The sequence below is a fragment of the Myxocyprinus asiaticus genome, chromosome 25, assembly GCF_019703515.2.
Source record: "Myxocyprinus asiaticus isolate MX2 ecotype Aquarium Trade chromosome 25, UBuf_Myxa_2, whole genome shotgun sequence".
NCBI lineage: Eukaryota > Metazoa > Chordata > Actinopteri > Cypriniformes > Catostomidae > Myxocyprinus > Myxocyprinus asiaticus.
The window spans coordinates 18,234,097-18,258,634 of record NC_059368.1 but is presented as its reverse complement, the minus strand read 5'-3'; the positions used below and the strand labels follow the sequence as shown (position 1 = coordinate 18,258,634).

Below are 24,538 nucleotides of genomic sequence, written 5' to 3'. Positions count from 1 at the left end.
TACCTTCACTATGTTGACAGGCAATATATTGTTATAGTTGTCATACGAAACCTTATGATCACATTTGTCTGTTTTCAAGAATGAAAGGAATTGCATTTGAACAAGCATGTTACCCTAAATAATATGTAAAAAAATAAAATAAATAAACCTCAGAGGAACATAAAATATGCCATCAATAACATAATTCATGTTTAATTTGTAAGGATTCTCTCCAGCATGAAATACAGTACATCGTTTGATGTGCTGAGATAAAGGCAGTGGAATCTTTACTCTCCCGTTCACACACATTACACATGGAAAATCCTATTGTTGCCCACCTCAGGTCTGCGTCCTGTCGGTTACCACAGCAACTGGATCGTATAGTAGCAGCCTCTACGATGGGAGGGGGTTAGTTCATGCATAATCAAAGATGAGAGCATGTGTACTGTGCACAGTCCTCATCTCAATGAGGCTGTCAGAACTGGTAAAATTATGCACCTCACAAAGGAGCAGATGTTTTGTAGATTACGGGTAGGCAACTGCTTTGACTGGGTACAATGAAGTATTCCACATTTATAGGTTTTAGATTTAGCTATTTGAGTAAGTATCTATGGGTCACCTTGCAGACAAACATTTCTGAAATGAAATATGATGCTGCTACATTGTTCATTAAACATTAAAACAACCTATTTGCATTGGTCAGCAAAATATCTAAAGATTACATTCTCGGGTTCCCACTGTCTTTACATTTTCTCTTTTAGCCTACTCCTTTCTTTTTATTTAACAACCCTGCTGAAAAGACCATCTTAGACCAACACAGATTTACAGTGCTGGTTCAGGATGGTTTATGCTGATTAGTGCTTGTTTGTTAGGATCTCATCAGGAATGACTGCATTGTCTTTCTGGTGAAGCTCGCTGTCCAAGGGAGTATTGCAGGTTAAGCTAGTTCAGAAGCCATGGTGTGGGTACTAGCACAAAAGCACATCAACTAATGCAGGTGATATGCTTGTCTTTTCAACAAGGAATCTAGTATATTCTTCTCCCAGTCAAGCAAGGCTTACTTGTTGTGATCATTTTCAAAACTAAGATTCGAAAGCTCAATTTACACACTGGTCTGTAAATAGACTTCATGATAAACAGTTCTGTAAATAGAACCCAACCACACTCCAGAGTATAGCCTGCTATATAGGGCATACACTCCCTGCAGGTAACAGTTTTCTCTTTAAGAAGCTGTGTGTTGCTCTGCGGTCAGCCCATTCAATATTTTTTTCATTGACAGATTGACGGTAGAATTGCTCTTGGTAGCTATCATTTGTTCATCACATGTCATGATGAGGAGGACTTTCGCAAGATAATCACTCTGGAACTCCACATCTGAATGTTCCAGTACCCTGACATTGACCATTTAGCCAAGTTACATAAAAAGCGATGTCTTATATCAGACATCTTTGCATCCATTCAACTGTGTTGTTTATCTTTTCCAGTGGTGTGGCTGATAGCGTTGCGCAAGCAGCCTCAGAGACACGGGATCTGGTCCTATGGAAACCAGGAGGTAATTGCGCTCAATCAAATGTGATTCAGAAGTTGCATTTTTCCACTAAGATTACATTTTTACTCCACTGACAGTTAGGTTTAAGGTTGAGGTTTGGGTTAGGGTGTAAGGTTAATAAAATATGCATTCCTGTTCACTGTAACTTAAAAATCTAACTTTACAACTCACTTTTGGCGCTACTCTATGGACATTTCAACCAGAAATTGGAGCTCACATGTGCCCATACGTTCAACAGCACTTTCAGCTTCAGCCACTGGGGCAGTGCTTCGAATTTCGGTAAGCACAGAACAATTTCAGCTTAAAGGTGCTGTAAGCGATTTTTTTCATTTAAATATATGCCAAAAATGTTCCTACTCCCTTAAAGATATTAATGAAATAAGTGTTCTGAGATATCTCACCGGTCTCTGTGACAGCTGTAGACTTTGTAAACAGCAAACAAAAATGTGTCCGCAGACTGCGGACATTGACACTTTTCACCTGTCAATCATTTTGCTTTTTCTCATAGTGTTGTATTTGAAGCAGATCATTGAGGCTATGATTCATAATGTTTGTCATTTGAGGGCTCCATTATGCCACTGTTGAATTTGACAGCCACAGGAACAAACAATGCTGCTCTTTTGCTCGGTTTTGGTCTCTAAATTATCTTTGGAGGGCAGGGTTTTGGAATGAGGGGGTGTGGCTAATTCAATGGCTCAGTCACATGAATGCTTCAGAACGCTAAAATTGCTTACAGCACCTTTAAGAACTTTTCAATCTACTGTCATCGACATCTATTGTTTTAATACAGAGCTAATTATATTTTCTATGTGCTATCCTTACACCTAAACTTAACCCTCACAGAAACCTTTTTGCATTTTCATAAAAAAATATTTTTTATGTTTATTAATCCAATTTCCTAATGGGGATTGTTGAATTGTCCCCACAATGTAGGTGATTTCAGGTTTTACTGTCCTCTTGGGGATATTTGGTCTCCACAATGTAGGCAAAACCTGACACATACACACTCACACATCAGATTTTAGTTCCTTCTCTATGCACTCTGGAGCAAATTACCTCATTGGCATTATTAGTCACAGTGGTGGACTGTCAGCTGACCCATTGTTTACTCAACCCTCCCTTGCCATGGTGATGAAAGCTCCATATATTTTGCTTCTTTCAGAAATACTAATCTGGACAGGCATATGTTTAGAGAACTGCAGGCTACATCTGTTTATATGCCCAATTCAGTCTGAGTGTCCCACTGTCTATCTGTATGCTTACATAAGTTAACCAACATAAGCAGTAAGCTTAAAATCTCCATAACAGTAAAGCCTAACACATACTACATGTACATAGTTCTGCTGCATCAATGCAAGCAGCTCAGACTCTCGTTTTTCATTTGTTAATCCATCCAGAAGGCTATTTATTCCAGCTTCTCTGCAAACAAACACCCAAGAATCTTACTGTCCAACAACAGCAATATTTTTCAGTGAATGGACCACAGAGCATGATCAGTAATTGTCTGACGTTACTCTCTACAAGCCACATTAGGATATACTGTAGTCAGCAGAATGGAATGTGCAAGTTTTCCAGTATCCTGGGATGACCTTTGTAAAGGAGCTGACTTTAACAAGTCCCCCTTTTGCTGGAAAGAATGGATCGAGAGGGGTGTTGCTACACTTGGTGACCTTTATGAAAACGGAGCTTCGAGATCATTTGAAAATATGACACAGCAATTTGGGATCTCTATGTCTCAATTTTTCAGGTATTTACAGTTGCGCCATCTACTTTGTACTATTTTTGGGAGTAGTACTCAGCCCCCTAAAGCTGTTGACACCCTTTGTATGGTGCTCATGGCCTTTGGAAAGGGGCATGAATCATCAATATATTATTCCTCGTTGATTCAGAGTCTTGGTGATGGAGCCTTAACAGCTCTAAGAGGTTATGGGAAAGAGATTTGAAATTGGTACTGGAGGATGGGGAGTGGAAAAGAATAAAAAAAAAATTTAAACCATGTCTAGGGATGCAAGGGTACGCCTTATTCAGTTTAAGATTTTGCATGGTTTCTACTGGACTCCCTCTAGGTTGTTTAGGCTTGGTTTAAAGGACGGACCTACCTGCTAGCGATGTCAGTTGGAAGATGGAGATGTAGCCCATGCTCTGTGGTTCTGCACTAAGATTCAAGTATTCTGTGTAAGATTCCAGAATTTTATCTGTGAGGTTTTAGATACTCAAATTTCATTACATTGGGCAGTCATTAAAGTAGGTGACAAATATACAAAAAGCTTGGTCCAAACTAGTGTAATGATTGGCAGACAAATAATTCTTAGAGGATGGAAGTCAAAAGGCACTAGTTCACCGAATTGGGCAGGGTGGCGGCATTCAAAAAGATGTCATACAGACAGCTTGGCAGATTAGATGCATATGGTAAGAAATGGGACAAATATATGACCATTCTGGAGGGCTTCCGGTGAGGATGAAGTGAAAAGAAACATGATTGTGGTTGAAATTGTGAATCGTATCCTTTGTGGAATTTGTATTTTCTCAAACATCTATTTTTTTGTTTGTTTGTTTAAAAGTGTGCAGCTCAGGCTTTGACCACAGGGATATTTGTTGAGGTACAGAGTGGGGTTGGGGTTTCGGAGGGGGAAAGGGAAATAATGGGGGTTAAAAGTTGATTTTGTATATATATATTTTGTTTGTTCTGTATGGTATATGAGAATCAATAAAAATGTTAATAACATGAAAAGGAGCTGATTCCTTCAACCTCTGAGGAGAATTATTCACTTTCCACAGTTAGTGGTGTCATTCAGTCAAAGCACAAAACGGTGTCCATACATATTATTGTCTGTGTTGTATATGCCGTTTAGGAGAACACGTTTCAATTTCTATTATTTTATTAAGAAACAAATAAGCACGAATAACTAAGAAGTGACACAATTCTGAAGTATGAACTTATAGTGGGAGATGTAAATAGAAAGTGTTTGTAATGTGACATTCATGTATGTATGTATGTATGTACAGTAGACTGTATGTGCAGAGGCATCATGCCCATTCAGACTGAGGGGGCACGTTCCCCCTTAGATTTTTGAGCCAAGAAGATTTTGAATGGATTATTTGAACTTCCAAAAACGTATTTGTACCTTCGATAATTAAATTAAATGAATTATTGCATGTAAAAAAGAATGTTGGTGGCAGAAATCTTTATTCACATGTCTAAATTCTGTCAGTCCAAGTCCAGTTGAGTCACATATTCCGCTAGGCGTGGTGTCCAGTTCACTGATATATAATATAGAACTGGATTGCTCATGCCGTCATAACAGTGAAGCCACTACGCTGCCATATTGCTATGCCCAAACATTCCATTGTCCCTATTGATTTAATAGGAAATCATCTAATTTCAGCGTGTAAACATTAGTCATTTAATCACGGATTTTATATCTGAAATCTGCATGTACATCCTTACAACACAAACATCCTTCACATGTAATTATTTATAATCATTTAAAATTATTTAAATTATTTGAAGTAATTTTTCTCGTTTCTTGAAAACCCGAGTTATCCATTATATCAAACAGTATCCACCTCTAACAAACTTCAGTGGCGAGCAGATCAGCTGAATGTGAACAAGTTCACTGAAACTGATGTAAAATACAAACAGACATTTCAGACTTATTTATTGTGAACATCGAAGTGTTTGTTCAGAGTTACTTGTTTTATGTTTTCATAAAAAAGTGCCTTGTTCTTGCGGTCACTTGAATAGCAGCGCATACTCTCTCTCCCTCTATCATGTGTGCTGCGGGCACACAGAGAGGGAGACACATAAAGAAAAGTTGGTTAAAATTAAATTGATACACTAGGTTTAAATGGCAAATGAACACGTATTTATAACATGTATCCAAGTATGACTACATACTTGTATGTATGACTTGTAAAAGCTTTTTGTAGTGTCTTTCAATTTTTGTTTGGGGGATTTTCGCCCATTCTTCCTTGCAGAAGGCTTCTAGTTCTGTGAGATTCTTGGGCCATCTTGCATGCACTGCTCTTTTGAGGTCTATCCACAGATTTTCGATGATGTTTAGGTCGGGGGACTGTGAGGGCCATGGCAAAACCTTCAGCTTGCACCTCTTGAGGTAGTCCATTGTGGATTTTGAGGTGTGTTTAGGATCATTATCCTGTTGTAGAAGCAATCCTCTTTTCATCTTCAGCTTTTTTACAGATGGTGTGATGTTTGCTTCCAGAATTTGCTGGTATTTAATTTAATCCATTCTTTCCTCTACCAGTGAAATGTTCCCCTGTGCCACTGGCATCAACACAAGCCCAAAGCATGATCGATTCACCCCCGTGCTTAACAGTTGAAGAGGTGTTCTTTTCATGAAATTCTGCACCCTTTTTTCTCCAATACCTTTGCTCATTGTGGCCAAAAAGTTATATTTTAACTTCATCAGTCTGCAGGACTTGTTTTCAAAATGCATCAGGCTTGTTTAGATGTTAATTTGCAAACTTCTGATGCTGAAATTTGTGGTGAGGATGCAGGAAAGGTTTTCTTCTCATGACTCTTCCATGAAGGTCATATTTGTGCAGGTGTCGCTGCACAGTAGGACAGTGCACCACTACTCCAGAGTCTGCTAAATCTTCCTTACTGCCATTTCGTAATTACATTATGAACTGAGGAAACGGCTACCTGAAAACGCTTTGCTATCTTCTTATAGCCTTCTCCTGCTTTGTGGGCATCAATTATTTTCATTTTCAGAGTGCTAGGCAGTTGCTTAGAGGAGCTCATGGCTGCTGATTGCTAGGACAAGATTTGAGGAGTCAGAGTATGTATAAAGCTTTGAAATTTGCATCACCCGCCCTAACAAGCTAATTAAGGTCTGAGACCTTGGTAAAAGTTATCATTTAGAGCTCAGATCTCTTGGGGTGCCCAAACTTTTGCATGGTGCTCCTTTCCCTTTTTTCACTCTAAAATTGTACAAAATAAAAATAATACAATAATATTGCTTAAAATGTTGAAAAGAATGTTTCATCTTTAACTTTATGCCTTTTGGAGATCAGTTCATCTTCTACTCACTTAATTATTCACAGCAACAGAAATTTTGACCAGGGATGCCCAAACTTTTGCTTGCCACTGTACATTTCCCTCTCTACTTCCTGTAAGTGATATATCAATGATATATCAATGTAACTTTTTGAGTATTGGGTAATTGTAACGTACTCTGATCTGGTCTTCACTGCTTCCCCCACCTGCTGAAGGCTCGTTCAGAATACAATACCAAGTGTGGGATAACGGGGGCTGTCTCCATAGCAACTACCGTTAGACTCTATGACAATGAGATAGAGAGGGAAATGTGTGTATGAGCAAGAGAAAAAGAGATACAGAGAAAGAGGAATTCTATGGCAACTAACTCCTTACAACCAACTAAAAATAGGCCCATCGTATATCATTTCCCTTTTACATTCCTATACACCTTTTACCGTGATTACATAGCCTTTCATTAAACACCAAATTTGCAAATGGTTAATATCTTCTGAAGACAGGACAGAACAAAAGCTTTCTGTGGGCAGTACATAAGAACAGCCTACTCTGCTTCGTAGTGTCTTGCATAACATTTTGCCAGTTATATTACTTCTAAGACCATTTCATGTCCTATTAACCCTAGGTCACTGTAACTTTGAACTTAAGTGTTATAGTTAATTCTATCTGAATAGTTTTTAAAAATATGTCCGTAGCTCTTGGGAAGGGGTAATTTAATGCGTCATTTATATAACGTTGCTGCATTAATCTAATTGCATGCTGTTATCTTTGTCTCTAACTGAGAAGATAAGAGATATGTGTGTGCTACCCATGTGTATGTGTGTCTGTACGTATGTGTATAATTAGTTTTATTTTTTATTTTTTATTATTATCTATGTCTTGCTGCTGTTTTTGTATTGTTTTTGTATTGTTGTACACTGGAAGCTCCTGTCACCAAGACAAATTCCTTGTATGTGTAAGCATACTTGGCAATAAAGCTGATTCTGATTCTGATATAACATTTCCTATGCACATGCAGGAGAACTGGGACATGGGATATGCAAAAAAAAAAAAAAAAAAAGATAAAACAAACTTAGCAGAGAAAAGAAATCTATGGGAAATTATTTTGTTTAAAAAATACACCACCATACTTGAATGGCCTCTTATATCCCTATGGACAGTGGCCCACCTGTTGTGTAATAATGGCAGTTCATCCTGGATTCTGCACTGTGTTTGTCTTTCATACACACGGCACGGTTCTGTGAATGTAAGGACCGCAAGGACCAAGTGACCAACATTACGACATTTACAGCTTGACTGTTTTGTTTACCATCATTCTATTCCACACAAACCATCTGTATATTTGTACACTTTATTAAACATTATAGTGCTATTTAGTCCAGTTCGCAACAAAACAAAGAGTCTTTCCTCATTTCTTTGGCACTGGTTAATGTAGTTTATTGTTTAATATGTCTATTTTGACAATGGAGCGATGTTAGACTCATGGGAAATAATGCACTCATTGTTCTGATTTCACTTTGCTGTTTACACAACATACGTTACACTTGATGCACTTTGCAAAATTTGCAGTTGCATAAGATGCACAATCAATAATAATTTACTAATACTTCCTTATGGTCCTTTAAATGTGCACAAAGATTTTAGCACTCATTGTACATAGGGGCCACAGTTTGTTCCTGGCAGTCAGCAGATGCCCTATTCCCACCCCATATGCAACATATGGCATCTTTCTCCCATCGCGGATTTTTGCTGGCTCTTGCTCGTCCCATCTGTCCCAGTAGTGCTGGTTTTGGACTCTATGCTGACACCTATTGTCCTGGATTCTGGAAGTTTGTTTATTAAGTGCTGCCGCTTTACACCGAATATGACTGTTTATCTTCTTTTTTGTTACTTTTAGTCTGTTTTTTTTTTCTGTCTCATAATAGACAGATCCCTATAATGGACATTCTTGTATCCAATCCAAATGAATTTTCGTGCGTTATTGCACGCTGGACTGGGACCAGGCAGCCACAACTCGCGAGCTCTCTACCCTGGCTGAACAACTTGTGCTCGTGCTCGCTCATGGCATTTGATGTGATTCCTGCCATAACAGAGGCAGGTAGTAGCAGTTTGTTTCAAGACAACAGTAGCCGCTATATAAAGTAAACATGTTATTATTATTGTCATTATTAGTGGTAGTAACTCAGTAAATTGCATGACACAGTGTCATTTGCTGTCAACATGGCAGTGCCCATGAGGGGGCGACCCGCTCCATGTAAAATTAAACAGCTTTTATTGGGTTTTTGATTTGACTGGAGTCTTCATCTATTGTGAGTATACATCATTTTCAACATATTTAAAAAAAATGCTATTCATATCTTTGTGTAAAACTTTTTTGATCAGCAAAAACTTAGTTAGTGCACCTTTAACCAAGACATATAGTAAGAGAGCATTTTTGAGAAAAGGTCCTTTATGTTACATTCATTGAAAACAAGTTCAGCTGGCTCGAAGTATATATGCAATCTAAGAATCACTACCACCAAAACCTTTAATTTTTTAACTTTTTTGTCAGATGTGTGTCACCATATTTGTTTTCACTTTTAAAGTGTCTTAGTTTTGTCCTTGCATGTTCTGATTAATCCAAAAGCACATTTCTTGTTTTAATACACATTTGAAAGGTGAGTAGCATCTGATTGTTAAGCGGTGAGACAGGTGTTTTATTTCCAAGGCTTAAAGGGGTTATGTTATGAGGAATAAATTTTTTCTTGATATTTTGACATATAAGAGCATTGTGCATGTAAGAGTTCATTGAACTATAAAAAACATACTATAAGTTTTAGAATTCAAAAATTCCTCTCCAGCCCAAAAAGAGCATTTATTGTTTCCTCCCTGCAAAAATGACTTGTTTTGAAATCTCCCCCCTTGTGACGTAGGAGATAGGAGTCATTTGCTTATTCCCCACCTCCACAACATATGTAACTGTCGTGGAGAGAGCGGATGATGGACGCCAACATTGGAAGGTGCACCATTTTTACTGTAGTTTGCTGCTTTTAACCAACCGAAAGATTAAGATGTGGAGTAATGGACCCAGACCTTGTTGTGTTCCTGGTTGTGGACAAACTGCATCTCTGCATAGCCTTCTGAAGGATCCCAACTTTAGAAACAAGTAACTTTTTCAAACAAGCTAGAAGAACGCAGAGCACGACAAAAGGCAGTGGTGAAAGGATATGCTAGTAAGGCTGCCAGCCGTCTGAACTGTCTCATGTTAGCAAGAACATCCTGTATTTTGGCCGAAATTAATGTGTCAGGACGCCCTTTGTTCTGTGATTAAGCGGCTATTAAATCGAGGGAGAGTCTCTACCCTCATGTGAGGGTATCCCCACCAGGTGAACATCTCGTATTTATCGACATGGTAAGCCTATAAATGCAGAGAGAGACAGGGGAAACCTGTGAGCCCAATGTCTCTTATAACAGGCTTTACAGCTGAATACAGATTTATTTACCTTTCACATTCACGGCTTGTGTTAGTCTGGACTATTTTCACTGTTGTCAGCTTTACATAGCATTATTTTATCACCAAATCTTGTATGCCTGATAATATACAGTAAGTATGGCGAAGCAACAGTGTGCTGACTTTGTTCAGTTTTCAGTTATTCAGTCAAACAACTGTTGTAATTTGATTGTGTGCTTCACATATATTGGGACATATAGCTTTCAATGATTGTCTGGTGTAAGTGCTTTTAGTGGATGTTGTAAATCACTTGCATGTTTTCATTCTTTCATTTTTGGAAAATACAGTTCCACACGTGTAATAACAGCAGGGCATTTGCTCTGCAAAGATGTTAGCCAATCAGGACGTGTGGGCGTGTCTTAAAGCTGTAATAGGGGTTATCAGGAGCATTTCAGACCAATGGGTTAATAACAAGGTAGAAAAAGGTCATGTAATACTACATTATGACTGTTTTCTGTGCAAGAAAACTTTACTAACATAATAAGTGGATCTCAACAAATAAAAGAAAATAAAAATCCATGACATGACCCCTTTAAGGGCCGAGTGCTTGGTTACTGCTGTGCTTTACCTTACTTTCTTAACAAAGGTCTGTAATCGTTACCAGGCTATTGACCAATTTACTCTTTACAGCACTTTCACACATCAAAGAGAGATATTCAGAGCCTAGCAAAATATGAACCTGCACTTCAGTTTGAGAATCAATGCATGTCTCAAGGAAACTACACAAATACTATGTGCAACTTATCACTTTGTACTAGAGTATATTGTACTTTCTGCCATTTCTGTGACATATGATGTTTTCATAGAGATCTACAATATGTCTCCCACACACTGCAGTAGTATTTCCTACACATGAAATGAGCTGAGAGTGTTGTAAATAAACGTTAGGAAAAAAAAGAAACAAGCTTTTGACCTAATGAAGAAGCTACTGAGTATACTATATACTGAGAATGCTCAGAGTAGAGGCAAGCCCAATGTAATTATCTTTTATAGTCTTTTATCTTTACCTTATTTGTATCGCTTTCCCTACCACTCTCTCTGTCTTTCTCATGTAAGATAAGAAGAAATGTTTCAACATGCATACTTTAACAAAAATTCAATATAGTAATGCTCCACAGACCAATGACACACAGCCTGACATATGTTCATAATTTAATCACCCTCATGTTGTTTCAAACCTGTATGACTTTCTTTCTTCCATGAAAGACAAAATCTGATTTTTGGTAAAATTTGAGCCGCAGTCACCATTCACTTTAATTGCATCCTAATTGCAAATGAAATGTGACTGAGCCTTACATTCTGCTTAACATTTCTGTTTCTTTTCTATAGCAAAAAGAAAGCTATATGTGTTTGGAACAATATGAGGGTGAGTTAATAATAACAGAACCCCTTATAACCCCCCTTGGTTAGCATGAATTCATAATAAATTAACTGCATCAGTGGGAGAATGTCAGAATAAAGGATCACTCCATCTGTTTTGTCATCAGTGTTAATGTAAAGTTTTGTGGCTTTTAGTCACTAGAATTCTTAGAATTGTCATAAAGCTATGACACCTGCCCACACACACGAATTATGCAGTCTTCAGTCCTTTATCACACACCCGATCTCACCCTTTTCTTGTTAACTAATTTATTATTGTGTTTATATTTGTGAAAGTGTGTAATTTGGGAGAGAGATTTTTAAACTGCATGAAATCACTATGTGACATTAAAGGAAAAATTCACCCAAAAATTGACAATATTTAAGTCCTTTTTTACTCTAAATCTCCACTTTAACTTTCACTTTCAGATGTGAAAGTGAAACTAAACAGACACCACATGTGACTTTTAGATGTAAAAGTGAAAGTGGAGATTTAGAGTAAAAAGGACTTACATTTTTATCTGTTTCTCACCCACACCTATTATATCACTTCTAAAGATATGGATTTAACCACTGGAGTCCTATATTTGATGTTTCCTTTATGGGATTTTTGGAGCTACAAAAGACTGATCACCATTCACTTGCATCGTATGGACCTACAGAGCTGAGATATTCTGCTAAAAAAATGTTGTTTGTGTTCTGCTGAAGAAAGAAAGTCATACACATCTGGGATGGCATAAGGGTGAGTAAATGATTAGAAGATTCTTGTTTTGGGGTGAACTATTCATTTTAGAGAAATATCACCAACAGAAGAGAAATATGATCTATCTGTCAGTCTGTCTGTCTATCTACTCACACACACAAAAGTAAATCTCCGGTTACACATGCAACGTCGGTTCCCTGAGATGAAGGGAATGAGAGATTGCAGTGAACGCTTTTGGGGAATTCCTTTTCCACAACCTAGTTGAAGTCCTTGTATCATAACGCCAATCTTATGATTGGCAATGGTGTTTGAGCCCTGCCCTTTTAGGCACGCATTTGCCCTATATAAGCAGGCGCTCACACACCATTTCCTCAGAATTTTCTGACTGAAAGACAATAACGCATCATTCGTACCTCGAAACTCTGAAGTGGTAGTGCGGCCAAGTTTGCAATGTCTCGTTCCCTTCATCTAAGGGATGATCATGTGTAACTGGAAATGTTCCCTATTGATTCAGTTCACGAGACATTGCACTGAACGCTTTGGGGAACAGAGTCCCATCACGCCGCACTACGTAACGTCATACCCTGAAATGCACCCGGGTAGAAACACTTAAATATACAGTATGAAGTCACAGGCCCGTCAGGCAGTGACTTATTAATTTGTCTTCAAATGTGTATGAAACATTAATAACCCCACATGGTGAAAACCAGATGGGAAGTTAATCATAGTATGTATATGAATCATATAATACACACAGTATAATTAACCCTTCGTACCCAGAGGTAGGGAGGGAGGTTTATTTTCATTGGAAGTGCTTGTGACGTCCAGTGGGAGTAAATTGGATAGCAGCCTACTCAGGCAACTGCATAAATTATAACAGGTAACCCACCCGTAATAAGGAGCTCGGCTTTACCCACCAGGTGTTGGAATAGTAAGCTCTCTAGACAGAGAGGACTCCTGAAGCTATGGACACCACATCTAGGTTATAAAACCTCGTGAACAAGTTCTGCGAAGATCATCCTGCTGCAAAGAATATCCTGTAGGGATACAGCATTTGTCCACACCCATGAAGAGGCCATGCCTCTAGTTGAATGCGCCTTTACGCCAATCGAGCATCTCACGCCCTGTGATTCATTAGTGAGGGCAATCGTATCAATGATCCAGTGAGATGGATATGCCCTTTGTGCATCCTCTATAACAAACAAAGAGCTGATCTGACAGTCTAAATTGGCGAGTACGTTCCACATATGTGTGCAAAGCTCACACAGGGCATAATAAATGCGCTAACTGCTCCTCATCCGAATTAGACAGTGGAGAAAGCTTGCAGGTGCACTGTCTGAGCCTTGAAGGCCGTGGAAAGCACCTTAGGCACATAGCCTTTTTTGGGTTTGATGGTGGCTTTTGAAAGCCCCAGACCGAATTCCAGACATGAACTGTCGACCGACAGCGCCTGCATATCACCAACCCATTTGACTAAGGCCAGAGCCAACAGCAGTGCCGTCTTTAAGGAGAGCACGCGTAACTTAACGGATTCCAATGGTTCGAACAGGGGGTTCGTGAGTGCCCTCAGCACCAGATTTAGGTCCCATGTTGGAACCGTTACAGGGCGAGGGGGGTACAAGTGCCCCGCTCCTCTAAGGAACTTCATGATCAGATCACGTCTGCCTATAGAGGAGCCAGCCTCTGGGGCGTGAAATGCCAATATGGTCCCTACATAGACCTTAAGGAATGTAAGAATCTCCATAATGGAGCAATTCACTGGGTCTTTACTGCATGAAAAGCACCAATCCGCAAACACATGCCATTTTAGTGCATAGAGGTATCTCGTAGATGGCGCTCTAGCCTGTAAAATGGTGTTAATTACAGACTGTGTAACATCCGAGGTTGTTACCCCTCCTACCAACCACCAGAGGGAGCCCTCTCCTGAATACTGATCATCACTCATTTCTTCTCTGCTCACTTCCTGTTTTCACTGTATAAATATCCATGCACTTCCACTTATACTGTATGAAGTATTGCCAGTTAACTTGCTTACCAAGCATTTTTCCATTGCATTAGCTGATTGTTTTTCATGTTGTGACCATTGCCTGTTTTTCTGGAATTACTGCTTTTTGCATACCCCTTTGTTTTGTTTGCCTTGTTGGACTGTCTTTTTGGTATATTGGATTTTACCGCCTGCTTAACGACTACGTCTATTTGCCTGCCGATTTGAATTGTTTGCTTGTGTTCTTAATAAACTTCCTGCACATGGATCCTAACACCGTCTCCATGGCCAGTTCATTACAGAATACTTCGCCTAACATGGATCCAGCGGAAGTTTCACAGCTCCAGGCCGCATTCACACACCAGTGCGAGGTTTTAAGGGGTTACCAAGACCAGCTGAACAACTTACAAGCTGCCAACGAACGTTTGACACAATACATTCACTCACTGCCAGCTCCCCATGCTAAACCGGTAAGCTTTGCTCTACCTGATAAGTTTGATGGTTCTGCTGAAAAATGCCGGGGTTTTTTACCACAATGCAAAATATATTTCTCAAATCAGCCTGAATCATTTGATCAAGATGCCAAGAAATGTGCATTTATGATGTTCCTGCTTACCAGCAAAGCTCTCGATTGGGACGCCGCTGTTTGGGATAAAGATCCTCAAATCCAGGCTTCATCTGATTACTTCGTTCAACAAATCCACGAAGTCTTCGAATATCCAGCGGGTGGCCAAGATATCTCTTTTCAGTTGCTTCACTTATGCCAGGGTCATCGATCAGCAGTGGATTATGCAGTTCTGTTCAGGACATTAGCGGCTCAGAGTGGGTGGAATGATGTCGCTCTGAAGACTGTTTTATGTGAAGGGCTTAACCTAAAACCCAGCATGGAACTGACCAGCAAGGGTGAAGGTACGACTCTTTCTGAATACATAACCATGGCCATCAAGATGGTTAACCTGCTTCAAAATGCTTCATGGCCTCAGTTTCACTTTGCCTCTAATTCTACAGTCTCAATACAGGCCCAAGCATCCACTGTATCACCCGAACCCATGCAAGTTGCTTATGCTCATGTTTCTATGGAGGAACGCCAACCTCGATGCAACGAAAAGCTTTGCTTTTATTGTGGTTCACCAGGTCATCTCAATGCTGCATGCCCACACAAGAAATCAAGTTCCCCTGAGTCAAGGCAGCACGTGAGTACCATGAACACTGTATCACCCATCTCACATAATTTTCTGTTAGCTGTAGAGGTCTGCATTGGTGATCATGTAAAATGTTTCACAGCATTAGTGGATTCTGGGGCTGCTGTTAATCTCATAAATCAGGAGATTGTACAAGAACTCAACATACCCATCATTCAATGCTTCCCAACGATTAACATCACCACTGTTGACAACGCTCCTATTGGTACTGGCATAAACCAACAGACTGTTCCTATAACCATCAAGATTGGAATTTTTCATGTAGAGAACATCTCACTATATTTCATCAGCTCACCCAAGCACACTCTTATCCTATCCTGGAACCAAGGTGAGCTCATGCAATGGTCAAGTTTCTGTCATAAACATTGTCTCCATGTTGCTGTTTCCATGCCTTGCCTTATCAACAGTATTGAGAGCCCTGAATCACAAAAGGAGACCACGATCCCCAAGCAGTATGCAGAGTTCAGTGAAGTGTTTAGTAAGATCAAATCTACACAACTTCCTCCTCATCGTCCATGGGACTGTGCCATTGAACATCTGTCCAATACAGCTCCACCAAGAAGCAAGGCCTATGCATTGTCACGACCCGAGACCCTCGCCATGGAGAATTAGATTGAAGAAGCCCTTGCCTTCGGTTACATCCGTTCCTCCACCTCCCCAGCTGCTGCAGGTTTAGAGAAGAGGGATGGAGGTCTACACCCCTGCATCGGCTATTGAGACCTGAACTCTGTCACCATAAAATACCGTTACCCATTACCACTTATCCCCTCAGCCCTTGAACAACTCCGTGAGGCAAAGATCTATACCAAACTTGATCTAAGAAGTGCTTATAACCTCGTCAGGATCCAAGAAGGGGATGAGTGGAAAACTGCTTTCATCACCACCAGGGGAGACTATGAATATTTGGTCATGCCGTATGGACTTGCTAACGCCTCCTCGGTTTTCCAGTCTTTTATTAATGAGATATTCAGAGACTTACTGAATCAATGTGTGGTGGCCTACATTGAAGACATCCTCATCTACTCACAAGACATGGAACAACATATCCAGCAGGTCAAGACAGTCTTATCATGCCTCCAGGAACACCAACTATTTGTCAAGGCAGAAAAATGTGAGTTCCATACCTCCCATACCACTTTCCTAGGTTACAATATCAGCCATCAAGGTGTAGAAATGGATGTCTCTAAGGTAACAGCAGTCACTGAATGGCCTCGACCTTCCAAAATCAAGGAACTACAGTGGTTCCTGGGCTTTGCCAACTTCTATCGCCATTTCATTAGGAATTACAGTATCATTGCAGCGCCACTCACGTCATTGCTCAAAGAAAAGCCCAACAAATTGCCATGGAAGGATGCCGCATACCAGGCCTTCATCTCCCTCAAGTCAAGCTTCAGGACCACTCCGATACTGAAACATCCTGACCCCAATCTTCCCTTTGTCGTTGAGATAGACGCTTCAGATTGCAGGATTGGAGCGGTCCTGTCACAATGTCATGGAACCCCAGGCAAGCTTTACCCTCGTGCCTTTTTCTCCAGAAAGTTGAACTCAGCAGAACGTAACTATGATGTTGGGAATAAAGAATTACTTTCCATGAAGGCAGCACTCGAAGAATGGCATCACTGGGTAGAGGGGGCAGTCCACCCATTCCAAGTTATCACCAACCACAAGTATCTTGAATATATCAAGGCAGCCAAGAGATTGGACCCACATCAAGCCCTATGGTTATTGTTTTTCACCAGGTTTAATTTTACAGTCACTTACCTCCCTGGCAGCAAGAACAGCAAGGTAGATGCACTTTCACGTAGACATTATCCACCCCACCTCCAACCTCACCCTGGGTCCATCCTGCCACCATCTGTCATCATAGCACCGATTAGTTGGGACATCATGCAGGAGATACAACGAGCACAACAGCATGAACCGTCACCACCTAACTGCCCCCCGATCAAGCACTATGTACCCCAAGCTCTACGTCAGAGGACTATCCAATGGGTCCACACTTCCTTGAGCACAGGACACCCTGGCATCCAAAGAACTGTTACCCTGGTACGTAATTCCTTCTGGTGGCCATCTTTGATTCATGATGTGACTAACTATGTGAATTCTTGTCAGGTGTGTGCCCAATGCAAGACCCCCAGAGAACTGCCCACGGGGTTGTTCCAACCACCAATGCAAGACCCCCAGAGAACTGCCCACGGGGTTGTTCCAACCACTGCCAATACCAAAAAGACCATGGTCCCACCTATCCATCGACTTCGTCACAGACCTGTCAAACTCCAATGGATACATTACCATTCTGGTGATAATTGATCGATTTTCTAAATCATGTAGATTTGTCCCTCTCAAGGGTTTACCCACTGCCATGGAAACTGCTAATGCTTTGTTCCACCAAGTATTTAGGGTCTATGGATTACCAGAGGACATCGTGTCTGATCGAGGTCCACAGTTTATGTCCTGAGTTTGGCAGGTGTTCTGCAAGCAACTGGACATCAATGTGAGTCTCCCATCTGGCTATCACCCTCAAGCCAACGGAGAGGTGAAAAGTCTAAACCAAGAGATTGGCAGATATCTTCGGAGCTATTGTAGCCGTGAACAGGAGAAGTGGAGTGACTTCCTGCCCTGGGCCGAATATGCACAGAATTCCCTCACTCATACCTCTATGGGTCTAACCCCCTTCCAATGCGTGCTGGGCTACCAACCCCCGATGTTTCCTTGGTCAGGAGAACCTTCTACGGTGCCATCAGTGGACGACTGGATTAGGCGAAGTGAGAGGGTGTGGGACAGTGCACATGTCTGTCTACAGCGAGCAGTCCGAGCACAACGCTTCCAGGCTGACCGACGGAGGCGCCCCATCCCAACTATCAGCCAGGACAGAGGGTCTGGTTGTCCACAAGGGATCTTAAGTTGCGGCTACCCTGCAGGAAGCTCAGTTCAAGGTATGTGGGTCCTTTCAGAATTATCTGTCAAATAAACCCAGTTACTTACCATTTAGAGCTTCCTGCTAATTACCGCATCTCTCCTTCCTTCCATGTATCCTTACTGAAACCCCTCCACCCAGCGTCTGGCTCTGAAAACACGGATTCTGAGTCTCCACCTCCATTGGAGGTAGATGGAGCCCCAGCGTATATGGTCAGAGAGATCATGTACTCAAGACGACGAGGGAGCCAGATGCAATACTTGGTGGACCAGGAGGGCTACGGACCAGAGGAGAGATCATGGGTAGCCACCAAGGACATATTGGACCAGTCCCTGATCCAAGAATTTCATCATGCCCATCCTAATCGTCCAGCACCACGACCAAGGGGACGTCCCAGCAGAAGAACACCAGGAGTTGTTCGTAGAGGGGGGGGTTCTGTAACATCCGAGGTTGATACCCCTCCTACCAACCACCAGAGGGAGCCCTCTCCCGAATACTGATCGTCACTCATTTCTTCTCTGCTCACTTCCTGTTTTCACTGTATAAATAGTCATGCACTTCCACTTATACTTTGCGAATTATTGCCAGTTAACCTGCCTTACCAAGCAATTTTCCATTGTTATTGTTGATTGTTTTCATGTTATGACCATTGCCTGTTTTTCTGGAATTACTGCCTTTTGAATACCCCTTAGTTTTGTTTGCCTTTTTGGACTGTCTTTTTGGTATATTGGATTTTACCACCTGCTTAACAACTACATCTATTTGCCTGCCGATTTGGATTGTTTGCTTGTGTTTTTAATAAACTTCCTGCACATGGATCCTAACACCTTCTCCATGGCCAGTTCATTACAGACTGAGCCAATTCAGGCACGTTCGCTGTGCTCCTTTCAGGGGCCATATATACACTATATTGCCAAAAGTATTCGCTCACCCATCCAAATAATTGAATTCAGGTGTTCCAATCACTTCCATGGCCACAGGTGTATAAAATGAAGCACCTAGGCATGCAGACTGCTTCTACAAACATTTGTGAAAGAATGGGCCGCTCTCAGGAGCTCAGTGAATTCCAGCATGGTACTGTGATAGGATGCCACCTGTGCAACAAGTCCAGTCGTGAAATTTCCTCGCTACTAAATATTCCACAGTCAACTGTCAGTGGTATTATAACAAAGTGGAAGCGATTGGGAATGACAGCAACTCAGCCACGAAGTGGTAGGCCACGTAAAATGACAGAGCGGGGTCAGTGGATGCTGAGGTGCATAGTGCGTAGAGGTCGCCAACTTTCTGCAGAATCAATCGCTACAGACCTCCAAAGTTCATGTGGCCTTCAGATTAGCTCAAGAACAGTGCGTAGAGAGCTTCATGGAATGGGTTTCCATGGCCGAGCAGCTGCATCCAAGCCATACATCACCAAGTGCAATGCAAAGCGTCGGATGCAGTGGTGTAAAGCACGCCGCCACTGGACTCTAGAGCAATGGAGACGCGTTCTCTGGAGTGACGAATCACGCTTCTCCATCTGGCAATCTGATGGAAGAGTCTTGGTTTGGCGGTTGCCAGGAGAACGGTACTTGTCTGACTGCATTGTGCCAACTGTGAAGTTTGGTGGAGGGGGGATTATGGTGTGGGGTTGTTTTTCAGGAGCTGGGCTTGGCCCCTTAGTTCCAGTGAAAGGAACTCTGAATGCTTCAGCATACCAAGAGATTTTGGACAATTCCATGCTCCCAACATTGTGGGAACAGTTTGGGGATGGCCCCTACCTGTTCCAACATGACTGCGCACCAGTGCACAAAGCAAGGTCCATAAAGACATGGATGAGCGAGTTTGGTGTGGAAGAACTTGACTGGCCTGCACAGAGTCCTGACCTCAACCCGATAGAGCACCTTTGGGATGAATTAGAGCGAAGACTGCGAGCCAGGCCTTCTCTTCCAACATCAGTGTCTGACCTCACAAATGCGCTTCTGGAAGAATGGTCAAAAATTCCCATAAACACACTCCTAAACCTTGTGGAAAGCCTTCCCAGAAGAGTTGCAGCTGTTATAGCTGCAAAGGCTGGGCCGACGTCATATTAAACCCTATGGATTAAGAGTGAGATGTCACTTAAGTTCATATGCGTCTAAAGGCAGATGAGCGAATACTTTTGGCAATATAGTGTATATATATAGGTTCCACAGTTCTGGCTGGGGATGCCAAATCGTGCCCTGCACTTGAGAGAGCAGATCCCTCCTCAGCGGTATTTCCTATGGAGGACTGCCTAATATTTCCATCATTTCCAGAAACCACGGCTGTTTGGGCCATTTTGGCGCAATCAATAAAATAGTTTCCTTGTTCTCTCGAACTTTGCTGATGACAGAGTGGAGGAGGTGTACTGGCGGAAATGCATATGTGTTATGTCGGCCACTTGTGGGCAAAGGTGTCCACTCCCAGCGGGGCTTGGGATATGGAGTACCAAAGAGGGCAGAAGGCTGTCTCTGCAGAGGCAAATAGATCAACTTCCGCTTCACCGAACATTTCCCAAATCCTCAGAACTGTCTGAGGATGAAGTCTCCATTCCCTCACTATCGGGCCCTGGTGCAACAGCATGTCCGCTCAGCAGTTCAGACGGCCCGGAACATATGTCGCATGCAGGGAGAGGAGATGGTGTATGCTTCACAAGAGGAGGCTTTGCGCAAGGCTTATCACTGGTAGCAATCGAGTGCCGCCTTGGCAATTTATGTACGGCACCACTGACATGTTGTCTGAATGAATCAGAACGTGATGATTCACTATGTTGGAATGGAAAGCTTTCACTGCTAAGAATACAGCTAACATTTCCAAGAAATTGATGTGCCACGCCCATTTCGTGTCCGTCCAGGTGCCGAAAGCCGGGCGTCCATCGCACAGTGTGCCCCAACCCGTGTTGGACCCATCCGTGGTCACCACTTTTCTTCTTTTCGTCTGAATACCTGACCCAGCATCACACCCTGCTGATAAAGGTTTGGAGCTGTCCATGGTGCTAGAGCAGCCAGGCAGCGTCACATTACGGTGATGTGCGCATGCCCCCGACGCCAAGCATGACTCGGTATGTGGTGTTTGAGCCAGTACTGGAGAGGTCTCATGTGTAAAAGACCTAACAGTATGACGGCAGATGCTGCCGCCATAAAACCCAGCATTTTCTGAAAAGACATCAGTGGAAAAGCTTTCCCCAGTTTGAACTGAGACAGACACAGGCGAATGGTCTGGATGCACTTGTTCGTGTGGTGAGATTTGCTAGCTGGGAGAAAATTTGCTTTTCGCCCAGTTGACATTGAGACCCAGGCTGTTTAAATGGTGAAGTATTAAGTCCCTGTGCTCGCATAGCAGATCCTCTGATCGGGCCAGTAATAGCCAAACGTCGAGGTAATTCAGAATGCGTATGCTATTCATTTTCAAGGGGGCAAGCACCGCATCAACACATTTCATGAACGTGCGTGAGGCCAGAGACAATCCGAAGGGAAGGACTTTGAATTGATATGTCATCCCGTCGAACGCGAATCTCAAAAACAGCCTGTGGCACAGTACAATTCAGATATGAAAGTACGCGTCCTTTAGATCTATTGACGCAAACAAGTCCCGTGTGCGGATGTGTGATGAGATCTGTTTCTGAGTTAACATTTTGAATGGGCATTTTGCAAGCACACGATTCAAGTGTGTCAGATCTAAAATCGTCCAAAGTCACCGTCTTTTTTTGGAATGAGAAAATAGCATCTGTAAAACCCTTTGCAGGCTTGGCAGTCTAGAACAATCTCAGTTGCATCTTTTGTGAGGAGATTGTGAATTTTTGCACATAACAGTGGCGCGTCTCATGACAATACCGTGGATGGTATAATGGCGTTCGAGGCGGCCGGCGCGCAAATTGGAGCATATAACCATGCTCGATTGTTTTTTGCACCCAGTCTGACACATCCGTGAGAGCTCGCCATGCAACTGTGTGGTGAGACAGCAGGTGCATCAGTTCGCTCTTTATAAGAGATAGAGTGCCGCTCACCATAGGGAAGCAGTTGAGCATAATGTGTGGGGTGTGAGAAACGTGAAGTTAAGCCCTTTTTTTGAGAATGTGTAATTGTCTTGTGCGATCGCAACAAGCACTTTTCTTTTTAATTTTTAATGCATTCTTTATTTGCCAACAACACACATGAACAACATTTTGCATAACACTCCAGTCCAGTCCCAGTGAACTGCAGGAAGTGGAACAGCATATGTGTCGAGCCGGGCTTTCTTTGAATCTGGGCCAGGAAGAACAGCGGCCTCCAGACTCCTCTTCATGGTGTTGCGCTGGTCAGGAACTCGTCTGCTGCCTTGGGGGGGGGGGGCTTCCGTTTGGGCCACGGTTTACGTGGTCTCACTGATGGCTCAGCAGTGGCTCTTGGTAGTGCTGAGGTGGCGGGAGAATCAGAATAACCGGGTGCTGGTTCAAAGCAGAGCATGAGCGGGGCGGGTGAGAGGGAACACTCCTCTTACGCAAAAAAAATGCTTCATTGCCTGCGACTGATTTTGCGCCATGATGAAGTGCTCAGAAAAGCCTTCCACTGCGTTTCCGAAAAGGCCATCAAGGGAGACGATTATTGCTGTTTCTCAGCATCACGCATCTCCGTGAGCATCAACCAGATGTGCCGGTCTAAAACCACCAGACTACCCATCACCTTTCCGATGGCCTGTGCAGTGACTTTAGTAGCTCGCAGCGCCAGACCTGTAGTGGTGTGGAGCTCTTTAATCACGTCAGAGTTTGGGCCTTACTCATCCACATCTTTGAGGATGGATACGAGATGAATAGGGCGCATACCAGTTCTTCGTGAGCTCGCCGTGGATTTGTGGGAAGAATGGTGCAGTTTTCTGGGCCGCGGATTGCTGGCGGCGGCAGATCTGCAGGAACCACTCATCTAGGCGAGACTTTACCGGCTCCTCTGGAGAGGACCACTTGAGACCGAGCTTCTCAACTGCTCGTGTAGCCAGTGCACGCTCCTCACCCTCACTGGGGGAAGGGGCTGCAGCATTCTCCATGGACCATTCTCGCATGTCTGATGTCGCGAGGGACACGGCATCGTTATCATCATCAGACCCGCCAAATATGACAACTCTGCACTCATTAACACATTAACATTAACAGTGTGTACTTGCACTGGCGAAGATGCTGAGAGGGAAGATCGAGGGGTTCATGGGGCTTGCACCGGCACGAGATCCACCTTGGGTTCTTCCATCTCTACCTCGTGGCCCTGCCATGCTTCCTCATGTGGTCCCTCAAGACATAACACAGAGGAAGCGGTCGGGAGGGCACGGGAGGCAGAATCGTCCCTCTGAACGAGGGCAACCCTAGAGCAGAGCGTTTTGAAACTTATGCAGTCTGTCTCAATGGGCAACGAACGCAGCTCTCATGTTGGTCTGACAGAGCAATGTGTTGCTCACAGGAACACTTGCGATATGGCATCTTTAAAAAGACGTGTACACACAAGCGGCTCTTTTATTGGTGTTTTAAGTCACTTGGACGGAATTTTATATATATATATATATATATATATATATATATATATATATATATATATATATATATAAGGATACAGCTCCTGCCTGGATGCTGTGGTAAGCGGGTAGATGTCTCGCTGAGCAAAGGACCCGGTCTGGCGGTGAGGCGGTGAGACTTCTTCCCCGGAACACCAGAAGGGGTGGGTTAATCTTCCACTGCAGGTGCTGAGAATCAGGCAAAGAACGTCCTGATGCATCTGCAGGAAATCCCGTCCGCTGACAGGTGTCCGTCGATGGTGAAGAGTGGGCTGATCAAGATAAAATTATCTATCCTAGTCAAGATGAGCTGTTATCAGTCTTGAAGTAATAAAATTCTGAAGAAATGGTGTGTGAGCGCCTGCTTACATAGAGCAAATGCATACCTAAAAGGGTGGGGCTCAAACACCATTTCCAAACATAAGACTGCCATTATGATACAAGGGCTTCAACTAGGTCGTGGAAAAGTAATTCCCCAAAGCATTCACTGCAATGTCTCATGAACTGAAGTGATAGGGAACTAGAGAAACTCAGGCTGTCACAGTTTCATCTTTTCATCTGCATACTGACCCATTTCTGCTCACGCCTACAAATCATTGTGGTGTGTTTATTTTAATTTTATTTTTTTTACAGATTTAAGGGCAAAGATTAAGGACAAGGTTAAGGACCATAAAGTAAGGGAGAATGTTGGTGAAATAATGGAAAACACAGAAAACTCTGTAGAAGAGCCCAAGACAACTCTGCAAGTCAAAAACCCAATTTTCCTATAAAGGGGCAGAGTCTAACTAACATAGCAAAACCATGGTTTGTCCTGAGGAGAATGTGTA

The 24,538-nt window shown here is 42.4% G+C and overlaps 1 protein-coding gene across 1 annotated transcript; it reads left to right on the top strand.

Moving 5' to 3' along the window:
* Positions 1 to 16,456: 16,456 nt before the first annotated feature.
* On the top strand, positions 16,457 to 18,932 carry LOC127415613 (uncharacterized). The gene is made up of 3 exons (XM_051654374.1): positions 16,457 to 16,838; positions 18,004 to 18,219; positions 18,342 to 18,932. The coding sequence occupies exons 1-3, from the start codon at positions 16,457 to 16,459 to the stop codon at positions 18,698 to 18,700; spliced, it is 957 nt and encodes a 318-aa protein (XP_051510334.1). The 3' UTR covers positions 18,701 to 18,932.
* Positions 18,933 to 24,538: the final 5,606 nt, after the last annotated feature.